The 19,561-nt window shown below is 42.1% G+C and overlaps 1 protein-coding gene across 2 annotated transcripts in view; it reads left to right on the top strand.

Annotated features, from left to right (window-relative positions):
• Positions 1 to 14,247, top strand: part of SLC1A4 (solute carrier family 1 member 4) — a 29,746-nt gene extending 15,499 nt beyond the window's left edge. For both annotated transcript variants that reach the window (XM_062571424.1, XM_062571425.1), the window contains exons 4-8: positions 5,146 to 5,312; positions 8,784 to 9,017; positions 10,161 to 10,355; positions 11,063 to 11,197; positions 13,944 to 14,247. In XM_062571424.1, coding sequence (XP_062427408.1) covers positions 5,146 to 5,312; positions 8,784 to 9,017; positions 10,161 to 10,355; positions 11,063 to 11,197; positions 13,944 to 14,178 — 966 coding nt within the window. In that variant the 3' untranslated portion in view covers positions 14,179 to 14,247. The remainder of the gene's footprint in view (positions 1 to 5,145; positions 5,313 to 8,783; positions 9,018 to 10,160; positions 10,356 to 11,062; positions 11,198 to 13,943) is intronic.
• The last annotated feature ends 5,314 nt before the right edge of the window (positions 14,248 to 19,561 follow it).

Raw genomic sequence — 19,561 nt, 5'->3', positions numbered from 1 at the left:
CAGGAGGGTGAGAGGTGGTTTTGATGGAACAGGAGCTGAGCAGGGGAAAAGTCAGCCCTTACCTGAAGACTTCTAGCACACTGTGAATGGTTTCACTGGGGAAGAAGGCAGTCCCATCTGCCCAGGATCTGCCCATACTTGTAAGGTCGAATTAGCCCAGATTGCACTTACAGCATGGTGAGCTCAGGCATGACTGCAGAAAAATCATATGAACCCAAGAGAGCACTTTCCCCTCCAATGCCGTTAGATCTCCCCAGGCAGTACATGCCTGTACAGCCTTGTGCTGCTAAAAACAAGTCAACATGAAAGGCTAGAATGGCATGCACTAATGCGTGTGTGCTCACTTAATTCATTTAAGCAGGGGTAAGTGAGAGGCAAATAGGGCATTCTCACTCATGTCCAGTGTCAAATTTGATAGGAGCTCCATGACAAGCAGGTACAAATTAGAGCTAACCATATCCATTGGACACAGCTGAGCTACAGAGTGCTCTTTGAAATGCTCTTTCAATGCCATCATTCTTCCTCAAGAGGGAAGGATGGATTTTTTGACAATTTAAAATGTGAGGGTTTTTTTTTCTGTGTAGTTTCTCACTTATCAACTCCAGTGTGTTGAAATACCACAAAAAACATTCTGAATTTGTCACTGATGTCTGTTTTTGCCAATGGCTATGAAGTAAAGGCTGTTTTCTCCAATTATTTTTCCAAAACTTTTTTCAGTTGTTGGAACCAAACCAGTGCTGACTTTCTTTAATGATAGAAGACGCCCTACTGTCTCTAGGGAAGAGCAGACCAAACAAAAAGGAAGCATCATCTCGGTTTTGTTAGCTCAGTTTCAGTGCTGACCTGACTATATTATTTATAGATAGACAAGGATTAAGTTTGGAAAGGAAGAATATGATTTTTGGATAATATATAGGATAAATACCATAGCGATAGAAATCTATCTCATGTTTTCTTTCATCAGTAGAACATTTGATTGAAGAGGAGAAATGTTTTTCTTCTGCTTTTGATGTGAGTAGTGTAGAACAAAGATTTCTACTGATGTTTTTCCACTGGTTGATAGGCTCCATATTCTCTTGCTGATAATATGAATAGAGGGGCACGTAGGTGTCTGCTCAGCCGTGTTTGTTTTATTATTTCATACGCTCACCTTTGTTTACCCAGCTTTTATAGCTACATCCTCTGCGAGTCTTTGGCAGCATGCTTCCTGGGATAGGGGCTATCTTAGTTCCTCATCTGCAGCAAAGTGAGGTTGTAAGGGACTCCTAGTTCCTCCTGCGACGGCAGTAACAATACACAAACCAGTGACTGCAATTCTTCCTCGCATCACATGACTGCATTTTTTTTCAACCACCTGCTATTAGCATAGCTCAATGGCAGCAGTTGTTTCCTGGATAAGCATTTTGCTTCAAGAGCTAAAAAACAATGGGATCTTCAGAGAGATTCAAGGACCAGAGGAGATCCATGAATCTTCCTCCCAGGACACATAATTTCAAGCAAAATAATAATGTGTCCCGTCATTTACCCAGGAAAAAAGCTCTCATCAAAGCTGTTTTTGTTCGGTGTCTACAATGCTGCTTGGTTTGGCAGTTCCTTTGGGGTGATGCACTCTTCTGTTAGAGTACAAAAAGGCTGTTCAGCATCTGCCAGTTTTAGAAGCTGGGATTGAGAGGATCTTCCGCTGTGGATTTAATGCTGGACTCTTTCCATATTTTGCTGCAAGGAGGTAAAATTCTGTGAACACTGCAGGTTGCTCCCTGCAAATCAATGGGCCAATTTCCTGGAGTAAGTTACCACTCCATCACCTCTCATCACCACTGAAATCTGGTGATGGGAGATGATGAGGAATGTTCTGCATTTTAAAGAAAATGGCTCACTAGGAAGAAAGGGAGAGCAGACCTGAACTGGGGGGTGAGGGCTGATGACAAAATGAGAAGAGGAAACAAATAAGAAGTTTTTAGGAGCTCCACATAGAGCCCTCACTCCAATCCTCAAGAATTCAAAGGGGCCCAAATCACATAAGCTGAGCTAAAGTATGAACACTTGGAGAAAAGCTGCAGCAGCAGCAGTGATTGCTGTGCTGGGAGTAAATGGAGAGAAACATGTCTGAGGGTGAAGGAGGACTAAACTACCTATATTGTTATTCTTAAGAGGGACAGGAGTTTTTAGAAGAATTGGCCAGTTTATGCAAAGTAGGCCACTGTGCATGCAAAGACGAAAGGGAACAATCCACATGTGCTGGCTGTAGTTAACAGGAGTGTGCTGCTGTCTTTTGCCTTCCACTAGCTTCCTAAGAGTAAAATTTGGCAAGTCTTTGGCACCTATGGCTCTGAAGCAGGCAGAGGGGCTTGTGAGGATTGAATGAGCTAGAAGAGAGATGGATTTCTGCAGTCTTGGAAATGACCTTTTGCATCAGACATGAGGAGCTCTGGCCACAGATCGCCCTTATTTTCACCAGCTCCGTGCGCTGTGTGACCCTGTATGCCCTACAGCACTGGTGGGAAGATCCTGTCCTCTTTGGGGATCAGTACACTTCTGTCTCATGCCTGAGACTAGATCTTGGTGAAGCCCAAACAGGCAGCTGGTTGCTAGGGTTCAGGCTCACATTGCTGCATTTAATGAGCTGAGAAGCTGATCTCCAGCGGAATGGGTTTAAAAGGCAGAGATGCTTCGAAAAACATGAGCATGAAGTCATATCATGAAGTTCTGGTAACTTCCAGGTGAGAATGCTGGGCACTTTCAGCAGCTTGAAACACTGCATTTCTGTTCCACAGGAAATTTTGATAACATTTTCTTTTTTCTGAATCAGTACCAAAACAAAAAGAACATTCAAGATTTTTTTGTAAAAACATTTTTGGGGGTGGGGAAGATTTGGGCCAGTTATGTTAAAATTTTGTTTCAAGCTGGGTTTTCATATTAGCTTTGTATCAAATTAATCCAATGCAAAATGTTGTATTATAGAATAGTGGGTTAAAAAATCAATATGAAAAGTTGTTTCAAAATGGAAAAAGCATTCTATTTGTTCCATATGAATCAAGTAAGTGCTTGTTTTCTCATATAAAAGTGTTTACATTTTGCACAAGTTGATATTTCTTGAAGAAAGTTTTGATTTTGATGATACGTCCTATCAAAAACTTTTCAAATAGCAATATTTTCCTTTTTTTCTTGCTTCCTGCTAATAAATTCATCATAGAGCCTGAGAATCTACGTGAGTTCTTTCTGATATGTGTATCATTATTGGTAAATTCTCAGTACAACTCTACATCTTTTTTAACTTTTGGAGTAAGGCTGACTTGAATTTATTTCCTGTCTTGGAGATGTTTCATTAACAGAAGTGAAAAGTAGAAAAATATGCATGTACCATGTTCACTGACAGTTTGTTGAATTAGGAAGTTAGGTTTTTGTCTAACCTTTCTGAGTATGAGAAGAGTTTAGGATTTTCAGCCGCGAAAATAGAGTATATACAAAACCATCCAGACAAAGAAGTGTTACTGTTGTGAAGAAAGCAGTCCATTTCTTCGGATGTCCTTGGAGATAAACTGACCCCCATTGTTAATATCTTCTCTATGTTTCCAGTTCCTTTCATCTGAAATCCAATAAATACTGAGAAGAATTTAGCACAGAACAAAAAAAAGATAAATGAAAATTCTAATGAAAAAATAGAATTTTTGTATCTATTTTGCAGCTAGCAATTAAAAAAAGCTGGAAGCTGCATTGCTTTTGTCCTCATGAACACTTCTGTTAACAGCATTTTAGCCTCCACGGTTTTTTTTCTCTGTATAATTTATGTTTTATCCTCTTCTGTGCAATTCTTTGTTTCTACCTGTCATCAGAAGGAGACAATTCAGTTCAGCAGTATACATTCAGATAAAAGTATTATCTCAAAAACACTGCAGTAGATTGGTATCCTGAGGTCTTAGTCAATATTCGTTTTAAGCTTTTAGCTCAGAATGTATTTTTACTTGCTAGTGGTGAGCTAGTGTCTGCTCAAACTAGCTAAAAGGCCAAAACTTGTCCACAAACCTAATCTGTTTGAGAAGCTCTTCCAAAGAAAACAAAAATTTGGCAAAGTGAACTTGTGCTGCCAAGTTGGGGGGGGGAAGGTTTGTCAAAACAACTGTATTTTTATGAAGCCACAAGAACACTCATTCAGTTCCTATGATGTTACTTTGCCAAACTCCAGTTTTTTTTGAGAAATGACCTGTGAAGGAGCAGGAGAGTGGGCTTGTCAGCACAATAGGTGTATCCTCATTTTGTCCTCTTACTTGTATGATTTAGCCACATGATTTCTAAGACAGGGAACAGATATTTCATCTTTTCTCCCTGTCTCTCTCATGGCTGACATGGAGAGATGAATTAGTAACTTTTCACAGTTCACTATCTTTTTCTGCCCCTCCTCCCCTCTTTCTGCTTCATAACATTGCTTGTTTTCACCTGGTTTTCACTATGGTGTAAATACCCCATTAAAGCAAAGAGGCTGGCAGTTTCTGAAAGCAGATTCCTATAGGAGATGTCAGGAAATAACTGTGTTTGAGGCCAGACCGCTAAAAGCAGCTTGCGTGTATGGTTTGTTTTAAGAGGTAGAAGATCATAGTGCACAGAAATTACAACACTCATTGGAATCAACAGAGTTGGCAAGTCAGTGTGACCAATACCTGTTATTTGTACCTGCAGTCTCTTTCAGTCCATCTTTCCTCACAGGGGAACAGTGAGGAAACTTGCAGTCTTTTAACCATTGTCCCAGTTTTATCCTGCTCGTGTGTGATTTCTCTCCATGCTGTCTCACATCTGCAGTGAAGCTTGCCCTAGTTCAGCTGTGAAGGTTTTTCTGTTCGTATTGTTAAAAACACGTGTACCATATTGAAGGATATGAAAGGGAAGGTAGTGACAGGCCCTTTCTTCCTCCAGTACATCAATGCCAGCTCATAACTAGGGAAGTCTTTATCTGGACTAAGTCCAGATCTTGTTTGGTTCCCCTGAACAGCGTAATGCATTCCCTACGATCTCCACTGCTGAGCTGTCTTGCATGAAGTGCCTTCCTTCTCACAACAGGTTCTGCTTGCTGATTCCAGATCAATCAGAGAGTATCAAAAAGATGTGTCAGTCTCCCATCTAACAAGCTTGCTGCTTCTTTTGCCTCTACAGATCCCTGTTGGCACTGAGATTGAAGGGATGAATATCCTGGGGCTGGTGCTGTTTGCTCTGCTTCTAGGAGTGGCGCTGAAAAAGCTTGGCCGAGAAGGGGAAGATCTGATTCGCTTCTTTAATTCATTCAATGAGGCAACTATGGTCTTGGTTTCCTGGATTATGTGGTAAGTGTATGAGTGCAGACACACCTGTGGTAGAATAATAGTGTCCAGCTCAGGAATCTTGCCCTTCATCTGCCTTTGGATTTTCCATACCACATCTCGCACCACAGCAAAGGCAAATGTTGTAATGTCACTATGTCACTGTATGACATCTTTCCTTCTTGCTTGTAACCTACAGTTAGATGGATACACGAGGTATCAGTCTGGAATGTATCAGATAGTTGCTCAGAAATCCTCTCATTTTGAACTCCATTTTGATTAATTAAAGAAAAGAAGGCTTTCTATTTCAAAGCATCAGAAGCCCATGGCAAGCTGCCATCATATGCCTAATTTATTCTATCTCAGTTACTGGGCTGACATGAGTAAATGAGGTGTGACCAAGTGAAGAATATGGTCATTTAAAAGCCCAAGATGTTTGTGCCTGGCGTGCACCTGCAGATGTGGTGCATAATTAAAATCATACTCGTAGCTTCATGCCTTAATTTTTCTGTTGCCCAAAGATTACATGTACTGACCTGAGAGGTACCTATGGAGATCAGAAGATAGCCCACTTGCTGTTACTTGTTTTGAGGTATCCTGTTGAGTGCATGAATACTGAGCTCCATCTATCACTTGGGTCAAAGGGTGACTGAAAACCTAAGTCCATCTGCTTAGAAGGAGAGGACAATCATCCTCCTGCAGGGATTTGGTCTCCATCCTCCTGCAACCATAGCACTGGCTGTTGAGTGTTTTGCCACTGTTACGAGCAGAGCCCAAGTTTCATAGTGGATCTTTAAATTTCTGTTTCTATTGAAAAATCTCTTCCATTTTCCTGGGTGAAGCAGTGTTACTAGCACAAAGATTAGCTGTTTATCATAGTACTTGCCTTTCTAGAGAAACTTCTCTCTTCTATTTCCTTTTCCTGAAATTAGGAATTTTCTAAGATTCATTGTTTATTTTGCCTCCTGCATCTTCATCAGCAAATCCATCATTTCCAGACACATTTACGTGATGAATGTTACCCTGCCTGATGTCACAAAGCTTTTGGCACTCAGCAAAATCATAGCACTCACTGAACTTTCTCATTAGGCAAGAAACCAGCATGGAGGAGATGGATACCTCCAGGGAACAGTTCTGGCCAACTAAGCTTTGGAGTGTGAGCAGGCTTCTGACTAGGTGTTATTCACTTGATGGGGTTTAATCTGGGCCTCAAAACAAAAGTGTGTCTGTTCTTGTTCAGCTGGGATGGTCTGGGTTCCTGTTTTGAGACCAACAGAACTAGTATCTTACATGCAAAAATAAAAACAATCATAAGAACAGTTACTGAACAAATTAACTATAGGATGTTTCTCTGTCTCTTCTCAAAGCTATGTGCCTGCCTTAACAGAAGTGTGTTTTCTTCCCTCGTTCTGCCTTTTTTACTCTTGCTATTTTCCCCTCCCTGTAAGAAGCATAAAGGTTTTAACAAAACACCTGATTTTACACAAGCAGATCTGTGTTAGTTATTGTCATAAGAGATTGAAAAATTCAAAGTCTAAAAGCAGCTTAAGTCGTTTACTCTTGAATGTAATTCCTGAGACACTGAATACTGATAAGTGGCAGTTCTTGTATTCAGCCGATTACAGTGCTAACAGCCAATCAGTTGATGTATAATCCTTTTTTTGTGGATTATCAGGACCACAGCTGACTCTGACAGTGTGGTGCACCACAGTCCTTAGTTCTTCTCTTTCTTTCCTTAAAACTCTTGTGTCATCCTGTTACTTATTCAAAACTTCTCAATCCACCTGTACTTCCCAAAGGATAGTTTGGAACGGGTCTAATCGTAACACCAAGCTGTCTCTTGACAGCTTGAGCTTTATTTAGCTCTGCTCTGCAGCCTCTCTTGTATTCAGCAGCACTTAGGTCTTAATTTCCAGTTTCTTCCACTCCAGCCTCCCACTCCAAAGAGAGGGATCCAGTCTCAATTCGAGTCCAGTGTTTGCATTTGCAGAGCTTGTACAGGACCAGGGCTCCCATAGACCTTGCTAACTGAGATGTTCAGAAACGTAGGTCAAAGGCAGCATGTCACAGAATTGGCAGAAAGTTGTGTGAGAGAGGTTCAGCAAACCCTCATCCCCCCACTCAGAGATATGGCCAAGGGAGCCCAGGGAAGGGATGCTCATGTTAAGCTGAGACATGTGGAGGTGCTCTTTGTGCGGAGCAGAAGAGCTGCAGAACTGCTGTGGGAAAAAGAGTATAAGAAGAGGTAGGTGATGCTTAAGGAAATCTTAAGGCTTGTACATGTTTCCAAACCTTTACATGCTTAACCAAACCTTCTAAAGTTTGTTCTGACTCCACAAATGAGCCTCACTGAACACAGGCATGATGGGCTGGAGGGGAGAGTGGGATAAAAGCATTATTCCTGAGATGTGCAGATAAATCTTTTGCAGCCACAGATTTGCAGCCATGTGTGGCTGAAGCAGTTTTGCAGAGCTGGGTGACCTGTTGATACTTCCTAATCTTTGAAGCGGCCATGGATAAGAGCATGGTCAGTGTCCACTTCAGACACAGACTTCCCTTTGGAGGAACTGGGTGTAGGCCTGAAGTGATCCCTGAAGTTAGTTTGTCGGCTGTTATGCTGCAGGTGCAAGGGCGATTCTGTCTCTTCAGAGCTATCCCCAGGTGCACTAGTGTGGCTGGAGGTGGGTTTGGGGCTCACATACGACATTTCCCCCTTGAGCAGCTCCAAGTGTTCCTGACAAGGAGAATTCCAAACAAATGCTGACGTCTTGAGATGTATGTTTCTAGATAGGAGACATGAGAATGTATGTGGCTGTTTGCCTGAGGGAGGCTCCGGAAGCTCAGTCACTTAATCTTTTGTAGGCAAATAGCAGAGTTATTTGCTTTCTTTGACATGTGTGTTAGCACCCTTTAGAGGAGCTCTCTGCCACTGATACGGTTACAGCTTTTTCTTTCCTACACTGAACATACTGGCATCAAGTATGTCTGCCCTCTTAGTGCCCTACCGTTGTACTTGTGCTGGTGCTCCCAAACTCTGTAATGCCCCACTCTTCAGTATCTTTCTCAGCTCCGCTGGCATGATATTGCTCCTTTTTCTTTGTTACGATCAGCCTTTCCTTCAACAGTGACCTACTTAGCATTGGGTCTTTGCCCACCCTCCTCCCTGACAGACTAAAACTCTACGCCAATGTCTTGTTCTGATAACTTCTGACAACATTTCAACTCCCAGCTTGGCATCCTTCCTGTGATTTCCTGGAGGTCTCTTTGAGGGCATAGTTCAGTGGGAGGTGTTTCAGATTGACAACTTGCCTTCCACCAAGTAAGAGTGTAAGAGGGGCCTTGCAAATTTGCTTAACCTGTGTGTAGTGAATGAAGTACTAGCCCTTCAGTAGGAGCAGCATATTCTTTAGAAGAATGTAATCTGTAGCAAAGAGAGCAGCATGTTTTTTATGGCTTGTTTTCATACTTAATGACAGACTATAATTCTTTACACAGGTACGTACCTATTGGTATTATGTTCCTTGTTGGGAGCAAGATTGTGGAAATGGAAGATATTATGCTTCTGGTGACCAGTCTGGGAAAATACATCTTTGCCTCTATTCTGGGCCACTTCATCCATGGAGGAATCATTCTGCCACTTATTTATTTTGCATCCACACGCCAAAATCCTTATCGCTTTCTCTTAGGACTTATCACACCACTTACCACTGCTTTTGCCACTTCCTCCAGGTGAGCTTCTGTGCTTCTTTGGGGAATATAGTCTGATTGTATTCATGATTGTAAACTGCTTGCATCCTAACAAAGCACTGCAATGAATTTTAGATCCAAATATTATTTCTGAGATTGTAAAGAGACTTCTGAGCATACAGAGTCTCACTGCCATCAGCAGCCTACTGCCAGAATATACTGATATTTAGCTATTGAAAATGATCCTCAAAATATGGGGGCTGTAGCATGTTGCTGAGTTGGAAATTTTTCATGGGAAGGGTGAAAATGCTTGCCTTAAAAAGATCTTGCTGGTTGTCCTTTCAATTTTAAGTAACAAATAAAGGTCAGTAGTGAGGTGCTTTGTCTTGAGAAGTTTATTTCTCCAAGTTCAAGAGAATCTGGAACAAGTTTAGACTGATTTTGCAGGAACAAAGCAGATTTATTAGCTAGTGTAAAATGACATAGAGTTACTCATTTCAAGGCTCTGGCCTGATCAGCTCTTATTTCTCATAACCAAGGATTGCCAAGCTAGCAGGCATGTCATTTACACTTTTCCTAAGGGGCAAACTTCTTATCAGTGATCACAACAGTATAAAATCCTTCCAGGTCATCTCCAAAAGGTGTAGATGCATGACTGTCACAGGAGCTGAATTAAACATGAAGTAGTTGAGGATTTATGAATAAATCCATATAATTTATAATGCAAGAAATACATCCAGCAGTGAATTTTGATTTGTCTATTAATTTGGAAAGGTAGTAATACACCAGTAAGAAGAGATTGTTGTTTTACTTGTTGTGTTTATATTTGCATCTATTATAGTACATTTATGTTTTGATGCTCCATTATTCCAAAGCCATGTTACACTGCATACTGAGGTAAGTCATGAGTCATGATCTGCCCCTGGGAGATCAGAGTCCTTATCAGCTATTCCTGAGTGTAAGCAGATTATTAAACACCACTGTTCAGGAGGGGCAGTACCAACAAGGGGGGACACTGCCATCGTTACAGAAAGGAAGGAACTACAGCAGGCATCATCTTCATGATAGTCTTGTCTGGGATTTCATGGTGCAGTGTGTTAGAAACATGACAGTCATGAGACAGTGACTTTCCGTTCAGCACACCCTAATGCTCTGTGATTGATTTTCCCTCTTCTCTCTTTTTAGCTCTGCCACTCTCCCATCGATGATCAAGTGTATTGAGGAAAACAATGGAGTTGACAAGAGGATCAGCAGGTTTATCCTTCCTATTGGGGCAACTGTGAACATGGATGGAGCTGCTATTTTTCAGTGCATGGCAGCTGTGTTTATTGCTCAGCTGAACAATGTTGACCTCAATGCTGGGCAGATCTTCACTATTCTGTAAGTCACTTGCTATTGCAACCACATCCTTGTGGCCCCCAGACACATTAAAGCCTGTGGTCTTTCTGCTAATAGCTAGCAGTTTGCATTCCACATCTCTGACCTAAAGCTTGCAAGCTGCTATGAAACATAATTATAGGGTGATTAAGGCATGGAGTCTTTCAAGCTTTATAAGATTTGCCAGAATCTCAATTTAATAAAAGGTGGAACTTGGGAGGGGTAACTGAATTATGAACAGGCTTTGAGCAGTTTAAAGCTTTTCCTCACACGAAATTCTTCTCCCTCCTTAAGGGCTTCTCTTCCCTCCTGTTGCTACTGAACTGGGTAATTGTGGCATGCTGTTCTACCCAGAAAGCTGCCCTGACTTCCCCTCTGAATGTCTTAAAAAATACTTCTGCTAGCTCCCCAGCTCCTTATGTATCAATTTCATACTCATGATACCACCCTTGCTTGCCTCTGCCTCTCTGGTCTTCGTATCACCAATTTCCCATTATCACCCCCCTCCTAATCATTATGCTTTGCCCCATTATCCCCTCCACCATGCTGCATTGGCAGGCAGGAAAGAATTTGCTTGGGAAGCAAATGATCTGTGTGTCTGTTGCCGCAGAGTTTGTTGAGGATTCCCGTAGTGGGGAAATGTGTGCTGTAGCTGTAGAAAAGGAGTACTACAGAGCTCATGCTGACTAGGTTTGCAAATTTACTTGCAGTGTGACAGCCACTGCATCCAGCGTGGGTGCAGCAGGTGTCCCGGCGGGAGGAGTCCTCACCATCGCTATCATCCTGGAGGCTATTGGACTTCCAACCAACGATCTCTCCTTGATATTAGCAGTGGACTGGATTGTGTAAGTACCTTAGGCCTTATACATCTGCTATTGGATGACATATTTAGTGTTCAGGTAGAAAACTGGTGCAACGTAGACAAAGTAACATAGTATAAAATAAAAACCTACAAGGTGTGGCTGTCTACAGGACGGGAAATTCGTGGCAAGTGGTAGGGAACAATGGAGAAGGAAGTCCCTTTTCAATCAAAGAAGTTCGTATGCTAAAATTTCTCTTTGATTTTTTACCCAACCTTTATTGAAACAGATTTATCCCTAGTTTCAGTTTGCTTCAGAAAAATAGTTAAAAGTTTGTGTGATAAGGTATCGATGTTGCTGAAAATTAGATAGACACTAGGGGGAAGGGAAGGAAAAGGAAATTGAGTCTGAATAGTTGGAGAAAGCTTTCTGGGAGTCAGATGTGTGAAGCAGTCTCCACCAGAAGCTGTTGGCAGCTATTGTCTGAACAACAAAAGCAAGGCTGGTCAGAGCACAGAAGCATCAGAGCGAACTGCCCTCCGTTGGTGCAGCAGGGACACAGAGGGCATGCAGCAATCCTCACAGCTGTTGGCAGTGTCACAACCAAAACCATGCTTCTGGAAACCACAAGTTAGATACACATATTACCACCTTCCCTCTCTTTGTTCTGGAAAAGAAGTGAAGAGGTCAGATCTTTGCTCAGTTCCTTCTCTCCTTTCACCGATAACCATTTCCCTTCTTGAAACATGAAAGATTATCCCTTGCCCAGTTAGAATCACAGAATCAGTAAGGTTGGAAGGGACCTCTGGACATCATCTAGTCCAACCTCCCTGCTCTGCAGGGTCACCCAGAGCATGTCACACAGGGTTGCATACAGGCAGGCCTTGAATATCTGTAGAGAAAGACTCCACAACCTCTCTGGGCAACCTGTTCCAGGGCTCTGTCTGGAAGAATTTGTCCCTCCACTGAGCCTGGTTATGTCCTTGTTTAAGCCTGAATTTACCTTCTGTACCACCACCTAAATGAAATTAGGGAAGGGTTAGAAAATCTGTTTTGCGTTAAGTATTGAGGGCCCAGCCATAGGTGTATGGAAGGTGTAAATGCTACATGCAGATGATTTCTTATTGCTTAAATGAGCTCTGTAGAAGCTGATCTCTCAGGCTTTCTCTCAAAAAAGCCTGTTTGTGTCTGCTCTTCTTTAAATACTAGAAAATCAAATTGGAAGGACTTCTTTGAGCATTCATGAATTACGGCACAGCTGAATGTTTAACCTCTTTCTGCCCTCAAATTTTATTGCATAATTTCAATGGTTCAGAAAGCCTGACTATAATGCCTACACTTTAAATGCTAGCAAAATAAGCATGACCTGATAGCTTAAACACAGTATCTGCTTTGAAGACATTGGTTGGAGGTGAGTGGTAGGCTAGAACCACTGGTTAGTGAGGGTCAAGTGACGTAAATCCCACTGTTAGCTGTACGCTTTTTGTTTTCCAGTTGGCAGGTTTCTGGACAGTTCCTGGTTTAGATTTTACATAATCCCTCTGATTTGCTCTTTGGAAGCAACAGCTTTGCTGTATGGATGGGTTAGTCACAAAGAAGACATGGAAATTAGGTTGTCTGGGGGTGATCTTGAATTTCCAAGGCTGGAGAAGACAGCAGCTGCCTTACCTCCTCACTCCCAACACAAAAACACCTCTGTAGAGCATGAACACATCTGTACAGCTTTCTTAGGGCCACTGAACTCTTCCTTGCTGTCACCACCTGGGGAACCAGCCACCTCCAAAGGCTAAGAGAGACAGGCAAAGAAGTGGCTAGCTCTTTGATGTCAGACCTTCCTGAGAGATTACTGTGCTTTCCACAAGCTATGCTTGGAGGTGCATGAGTGAATGTGCATGAGCTTGGAAGCATGAGTGAAAAGCTTATTGCTCCTTCCATTCTGACCTACCCTCAGTCTGTGTCATGCAGGCCACCTTCATTTCAAAATATGTTGTACCACTCGGGGGTCAACACTGTTGTTCTAGTTGAGGAACAAGTAGCTTTAGTTGTGTCTTGCAGTAATAAGAAGGGGGCAGAGGGAGGGAACAGTCCTGTGTCTTCTTTTAATGCCGAACATTTAATTACCAAACAGAAATACAATTACAAGGTAAGCATATGTTGAAACTAGGCTGTAGAATTACTGAAGGAAGTCTGAAAATGCAGGTGAAGAAATTGTTCCTCTTTATGAGGAACCTCCTCCGTTAAGTCCTGGGCCACCCCATTCTTGTGCTGCATGACCGAAGAATAGGGCAGGTGCTACAGGCAAGAAACAGTGATTCTGCCTAATTTTGGACACATTAAATAAATGTTTGGGTTAAGAGAGTAGTCTGTCTAACTTTCCTAAATAGTTAAAAAGGAGAGACTGTTGCTCCGAGTCACCTTCTGAATAAGCCCAAATTAAGTTCCTGCTGTGAACTTACATTTGAAACGTGCTGGCCTGGGGAAAGGGAGGGAGGTGAACTGGGAAAAGAAGGATGTCTGAGAGCATACCACCATTGCTATTAGCTTCTGGGAGACCAGAACCAGTTGACAATAATGCTTGAGTCCACCTTAAACTGGCTGCAGTGCATATTTGTGATGATATTGGTATGGAAAATAGTTACGATAACAACATGTCCTTTGTCTAACACTACTGAGGTTAGTGAACAGTGGGGATGAATTTCAGTCCACATACTGTGTTTTAACTCTCTTAAATTAAAATGCCACTGTTCTGCTCTTTTTTTTCCTTTTTTTTTTTAATATATATCTGAACCAGGGACCGAACCACCACAGTTGTGAATGTGGAAGGGGATGCCCTAGGAGCAGGTATCCTTAATTATCTGAATGAAAAAGCAAAGAAAGAGAAAGAACAGGAATTAAAGGAAGTCAGTGTGGAAGCAGTTCCCAACAGCAAGTGTGAAGGAGAAACGGCACCTTTGGTAACTCACAAAAATCAACTCTCCAACACAACCAGCACAGCAGACCCTGAATCCAAGGAATCAGTATTGTGAACTAGAGGGAGTTCGTCAGCACACATCCTAGAGGTGGACCGGCGACGCACCTAGACGTTTGCAGTACTAACAAGGGCTGGATGGCTCTTAAAAGTTTTTTGTTCCAGTCTGTTTTGAAACATACTGGTCTGGGGAGGGGAGGGGAGGTGGGTTGTGGGGGGAGAAAGGACAATGAGAAAAAAACCTCTTGCTTTGTAATAATATTTTGATAGATCGTATGTATACATGTGTATATGTGTTGCACATATACACATGTATATATGTATGTGAAAACAATGCCATTGAAACTTCTGGTTTAACAAGAAATCTGTTACTAAAGGCCCATATGGGTAGGAGATGAGGAAGTAGACTAACCCAGTATGTGCTGGTTGTAGAAGAAAATTAGTAGGCTTACTGTGCTGCTGTTTGGATAGAGATACGGTCTAGAGACCTCAAAGTGGGTGAGAATGTTGTTTAGATTTAGTTTCTTGCCTGGAAACACTTGCTGGCAACTACAGAAACAATATGAAGCAACATTTTTCTCCCACTTCCCTTCCTCTCCTGTTCTCCTGTCCCATAAAAACAGCCAATATATGCTGAAAACTAGCTTTTTTATTTTTTTAGTTTCATGTTTGAGTTAGTAGCTTATGGGGGTATCATCCTTGTTCCATTTCCCCAGTTCATTGCAGTTTATAGTGGCTTTCCTGCCTTTTGGTGACTAACTCCCGAATTTTAGGACCAGATAAAGAAGTTCTCAGTGAAGATCAAAGACCATTTTTTCCTTCACTCTAACCAAGCAATTGAGAAAAAAATTTAGAGGAAATACAAATTAAAGTTAATCCCTCTTGGGCCAAAAAAAAAATACAGAGTCTGTTCCAGCTCGGATTTGTCTGAATGAGACTTGCCTGTGACAACATCAAGAAACTAAGTCAGTTTCCTTCATGAAAACACACATGCTCCTTTGCTAGCACACCTTGTCCTGTTCATGTTTGTTTAATAGGTCAGTCCAAACAAATTAAGTCATATCCCTTTCCCAGCAAACTTGAACGGGGGAGGAAAAAGTCTGCACACATGTGGGAACTGACAACAGGCAAGTCTGATTGTTGGCTCAAAGGAGGAAGAAAGGTGAGTTTCTAATCCCACGTAGTTCAGTGATCTCTGGGTTTAGGAAAACTGTATACTTGTTCCTGTTAGGAGCTTAGTCCTGCTTTAAGTGTTTTTCTGGCAGTAGCTCACATTTAATAATTCTAGGTGGTGCTGGGCCAGGGTAGTGCTTAAATGCAAATGGCTTGAGGCTGAGTCAAATGCTTCTGGATTCTGACTCCACCTTTTTTCCTTTACCACATACATCCTGAATTTGCACCCCAAACCTGATCAAAGTTCAGCAAACTCACTGCAAAGGCCCGTTTTTTTTCTCTTGGCTTTTTGGACAGCAAATAGTTACAAATGAATGCTATGCAAGTGCAAAGGTTTGCCTGGACTTGTGATTCTTTTTCTTGGCTAGTTTAGTAAGATGAGTGCATAGGGTCAGTCTCCACACTGTTAACTCAGCAGTATATATTTACACTTAGCTTTGTTAAAAAGCAATGACAAGTCTCCTCTTCTCTTTCTCCTCTTTTGCTTCAGAGGAAGCTATTTTGGAAAGGTATCCATTTGCTGATGTTTATGTTCATGGCACTAGGAAGAGGCAGTTCCAATTTTCATAGCAGCAGCGGCAGCCTTCATTTGCAAAGCATCTTTCCTGGTAATGGAACAATTTTTTCCTGGTAAAGGAAGAATTTTGCAAAAAGACGCTCAGAATGAGATGCAGCCACCTCTGAGGGAAAACACAGTGAGTGCGTCATTACTAGCTGTTTAATTGTGTGCAGCACACAAACAATCAAGGTAGGAAAGGATTAGTCAGTCCACTGCAAGACTGCAGGTGGAGTTGCTTTTTAACCAGTTTGTTTATGTCCACGTCCACAAAATTTGGACATTCCTTGGCTCACCTTAAAAATCTGAGATGAACAGTTCTCTAGGGACATTCTTTGCCCGGTATTTATTATTTCATTTTCTAGCAAATGAAGACACATCGCAACTTTGCATTTCCTTCTATTAGAATCCTCCCAAGTCCTCTCAACTCAGGAAACCAGAAGCGCACTTTGCAACTGGTCATAAAAGTCAACAAATAAGAGATGCTTTGAAAACCTTTGATGTTTGAAGAAATGGGTCTCAACAGAACTTTTTTATTTTTTAAACAAACATAAATATTTCATGGATGCCTCAAGGGAGCTGAAAATCGCTACTGTTCTCTGTGGGCTGAGTTCTGTAGTTGTGTTTTGTCTCCTACCAGGCATTTAGCCCTCCAGTCTCTGATGTTCTCCCTCGCCAGAACACATGCAGCTCAGGCCAGCTCATGAGAGCAGGCAGCAAGAGCACCAAGATGACAGTTCCCATGAAGAATCACAGCAGTGTTTCAGAGTAGAACATTTCCTGATTTTGATTTTTCACCCTAAAGTTGATGCTGCTCACAGGTAAAAGTTTTCACCCCGAAAGCTGAGGTTTCTCACAGACGGATTGCCTTGTTTTTTTTGCTGTGTGGTGCTTCAGCTTGGTTGTGCCTTTTTTCTGTAGCAGCATAGGGTAGGCTATGAAGCATTCTTCCTGACAGCAGATTCCAGGGAACTGTAAAGTGAAACTGATATCTTGGAGTCTTTTTAGGATTTTCTGAGAGCGATGCAAAAGCACGGGTCTTTGCTGAAAAATACCTCCCCCATTTCCCACTAGTGGGTTGCCATGTTTTGCATCATTATGAATGTCAAAGTAATTTTAAGATATAGTCCCATGTCAGGCTTGTTCCAGTGGTTAGATTCAAAGAGGTCAAATCATTACTGTAGCTGGAATTTAACCAAGGAAATCTAACACTCCTCCTGGAAACAGGTGCCATAGGACTTTTATGGACCATGAGTATTCAGGACCAGTATTCTTAACTTAAAGAAATCTGTAATCTTAAAGTACCTCTGTTTTAGGCTTATAGTGGTGCCAGTTGTTTTGGTGTTTGCACATAGCAAGAGGTACCAAGAAGTTCTGTGGAAGCAGGGTAATTACTGCTTGTCAGAATATCTTGTCTTTTCTGTATCATCTGTGTCGCAAGATACATTTCCTGTTTTTCTGTAATGTTAGTGTCCTTAAGATGGCCATGCCACATCTTCACCGTCTCCATGGGCTCTCCATCTGGCTTCTGCGTGTTTGTTTGTTTTTCTTTTTTTTTCTTTTTTTTTTTTTTTTTGAAGTACAATTGTAAAACATCAAATATTACACTCTCATGAACTGTAAAAATGTTGGTACATTCAAAGAGTTGCACTTGTAGCAGTGCGAGTCCTCATCAAAAGCTCAGTGAAACTGATAGAAAACTTGCCACTTGCTTCAAGTAGTCATGGTCTTCAGGTAAGGTTATTGTAGTAAAATGAAAAGACTGTTGAAACATGTGCATTTTTCTCACTCTGTGCTGTTCAGATGCAGTCCTTGACCTGCAGTGCAATGTGTTACACTGAGAAGTTCCTATTTCAGATCCCCATGCAGCTTCTTGCCTAGAGACTGAAAGCTGACTAAGAAGGTGCTCAGCAGCAGGGCAGGTGCAGCCAGTGGTACCTGCTCTGCTCTTGTCCGGGCACTCCGTGGTTCTAGTGCCACATGGTACTTAATGCAATGTCTCTTTGACTGGATGTATGTTTGAGTTCTCCAGACTTGACTGTAAAATGGAAACCTCTTCCGTCAGTTGACTTTTCTTTCAGGAGGAAATAAATTCCATCTAGGAAATACCATTTTTCTTTTTGGTTTTAGTCTTTGCTTTGGAAGGGACAAAGAGGTTCTGGGGTTCTTTGTAAGGTATCCACATTCCCTGGGGACACTTGGCTGCTGTTGCCTTTCCTGCCCCAGCTTCCTTTCATTTCCATTTTAGGTTTCTCATGGGTTTGTATCTTAGATCCAAGAGTGAGTTCCTACTAATTCTTTCCCTTTTTAAGGGATATTTCTCACATGCATTCTCTGATACAAGATAGTGTAAGGGAGCTCCAGTTACATCCTTTTATAGCAAGAGGGGTAGTAGTGGCATCTTCTTCTGGGCAGACTTTTGCTTGTATGAAATGTATCGTGCTACATCATGGAGGTCTCTATGCCACACAGGTGAAATGGGATTGAAAAAGAGCAGTGGATTCTGGTGTTATTGGTCAGAACAGGAGAATACATACCCAGAGCAAACCTGTGGTCACAGAAACCTCCTCTCCTTAGCAAAGCAGGCTGCGAACAACTCATGTCCTATCTTCTAGTACAGTGATTTATTTGGGGTAGATAGGGGAATACAGAAGACAAGGTAAGATAAGTCCTTGGCATACCCCATCCCATTTTATTTCCAGCACCTTTTTTTCTGCTTTTTTTTTTTTTCTTCAGGGAAGTTTCTTGGACTATTCTAGACCATCTTTTATTTCTTCTTCTCTGAGACTGACTTTCCCCTCCGTAGTTTATCCATCACGGCTTCATTTCATCCCACTTCCTGAAATGCCCAAAGCTGTTTTTATTTGTTAGTGGCTTAGGCCTAAGTGGGAGGGTGGATGCTGAGCTTTGAGGGCCCCAGCTGGTCCTGGGGAATGTAGTCATCTGGTGACCCGTTTGCATTCCGCTTTGCTTCTACCCTAGCTCACCAAAGGTTTGTGAAGCTTGGTAAATTAATGGGTTGCTCTGAGGGTGCTAAGCAGCATTTCCGTTATCCTGAGAAAGGGCTTGTTCTGTGCTGTGAGATGTGGCTATGGATGCCTGACGGGCTGCAGAGAGCAATGGAGAGTGCCAACACTTGACTGCTATTAGGGTCTTTTGAATAAAGATCCATTTATTCCCAGGAACTGAGCTTCAGCTGAGCCTCAGCTGGTGTGCTGGTAATTGCACTGCAAGATTCAGTAATTGCAAAGGACTTTAAACCCCTCTTGGGATGTCTCTTGCAGTCAGAATGGCTTTTGTCTTGAGAACAAACGAGGGCCAAATGTGAGACAGGGCTCTTCCTGCAGTGATGTGCCAAACAGCATTAGGTGCATTGTGGGTCCTTTACACATAGTGGAAATGTGGAGCCAGACAAAATACCAAGTCAGCTGCTAAAAGAACCTCTGCTTTAATTTTTTCTGGACAGTCCTGATATTGCCCTTACAGACAGCACTCTGAGCTGGAAGGATGGGAAGCTAGAAGAAGCATGCATGGGGCAAGAAGATTTCATATGTGCTTGTTTTGTCCCTACACTCTTCCCTGGGCATCTGCTGTGTCCACTGCCAGAGATGGCCTTGATCCAGTAAGACCATTCTCATATGCATTCTCTCATGCGTGTCTGTATATTTTACAGCAAGAGAAGTTAAAATTGAGGCACTTAGGCTGCTGTTGA

This window comes from Rhea pennata, chromosome 3, assembly GCF_028389875.1.
Source record: "Rhea pennata isolate bPtePen1 chromosome 3, bPtePen1.pri, whole genome shotgun sequence".
NCBI lineage: Eukaryota > Metazoa > Chordata > Aves > Rheiformes > Rheidae > Rhea > Rhea pennata.
Note: the sequence above shows the minus strand (reverse complement) of the source record. Positions and strands in the feature narration are given on the sequence as shown.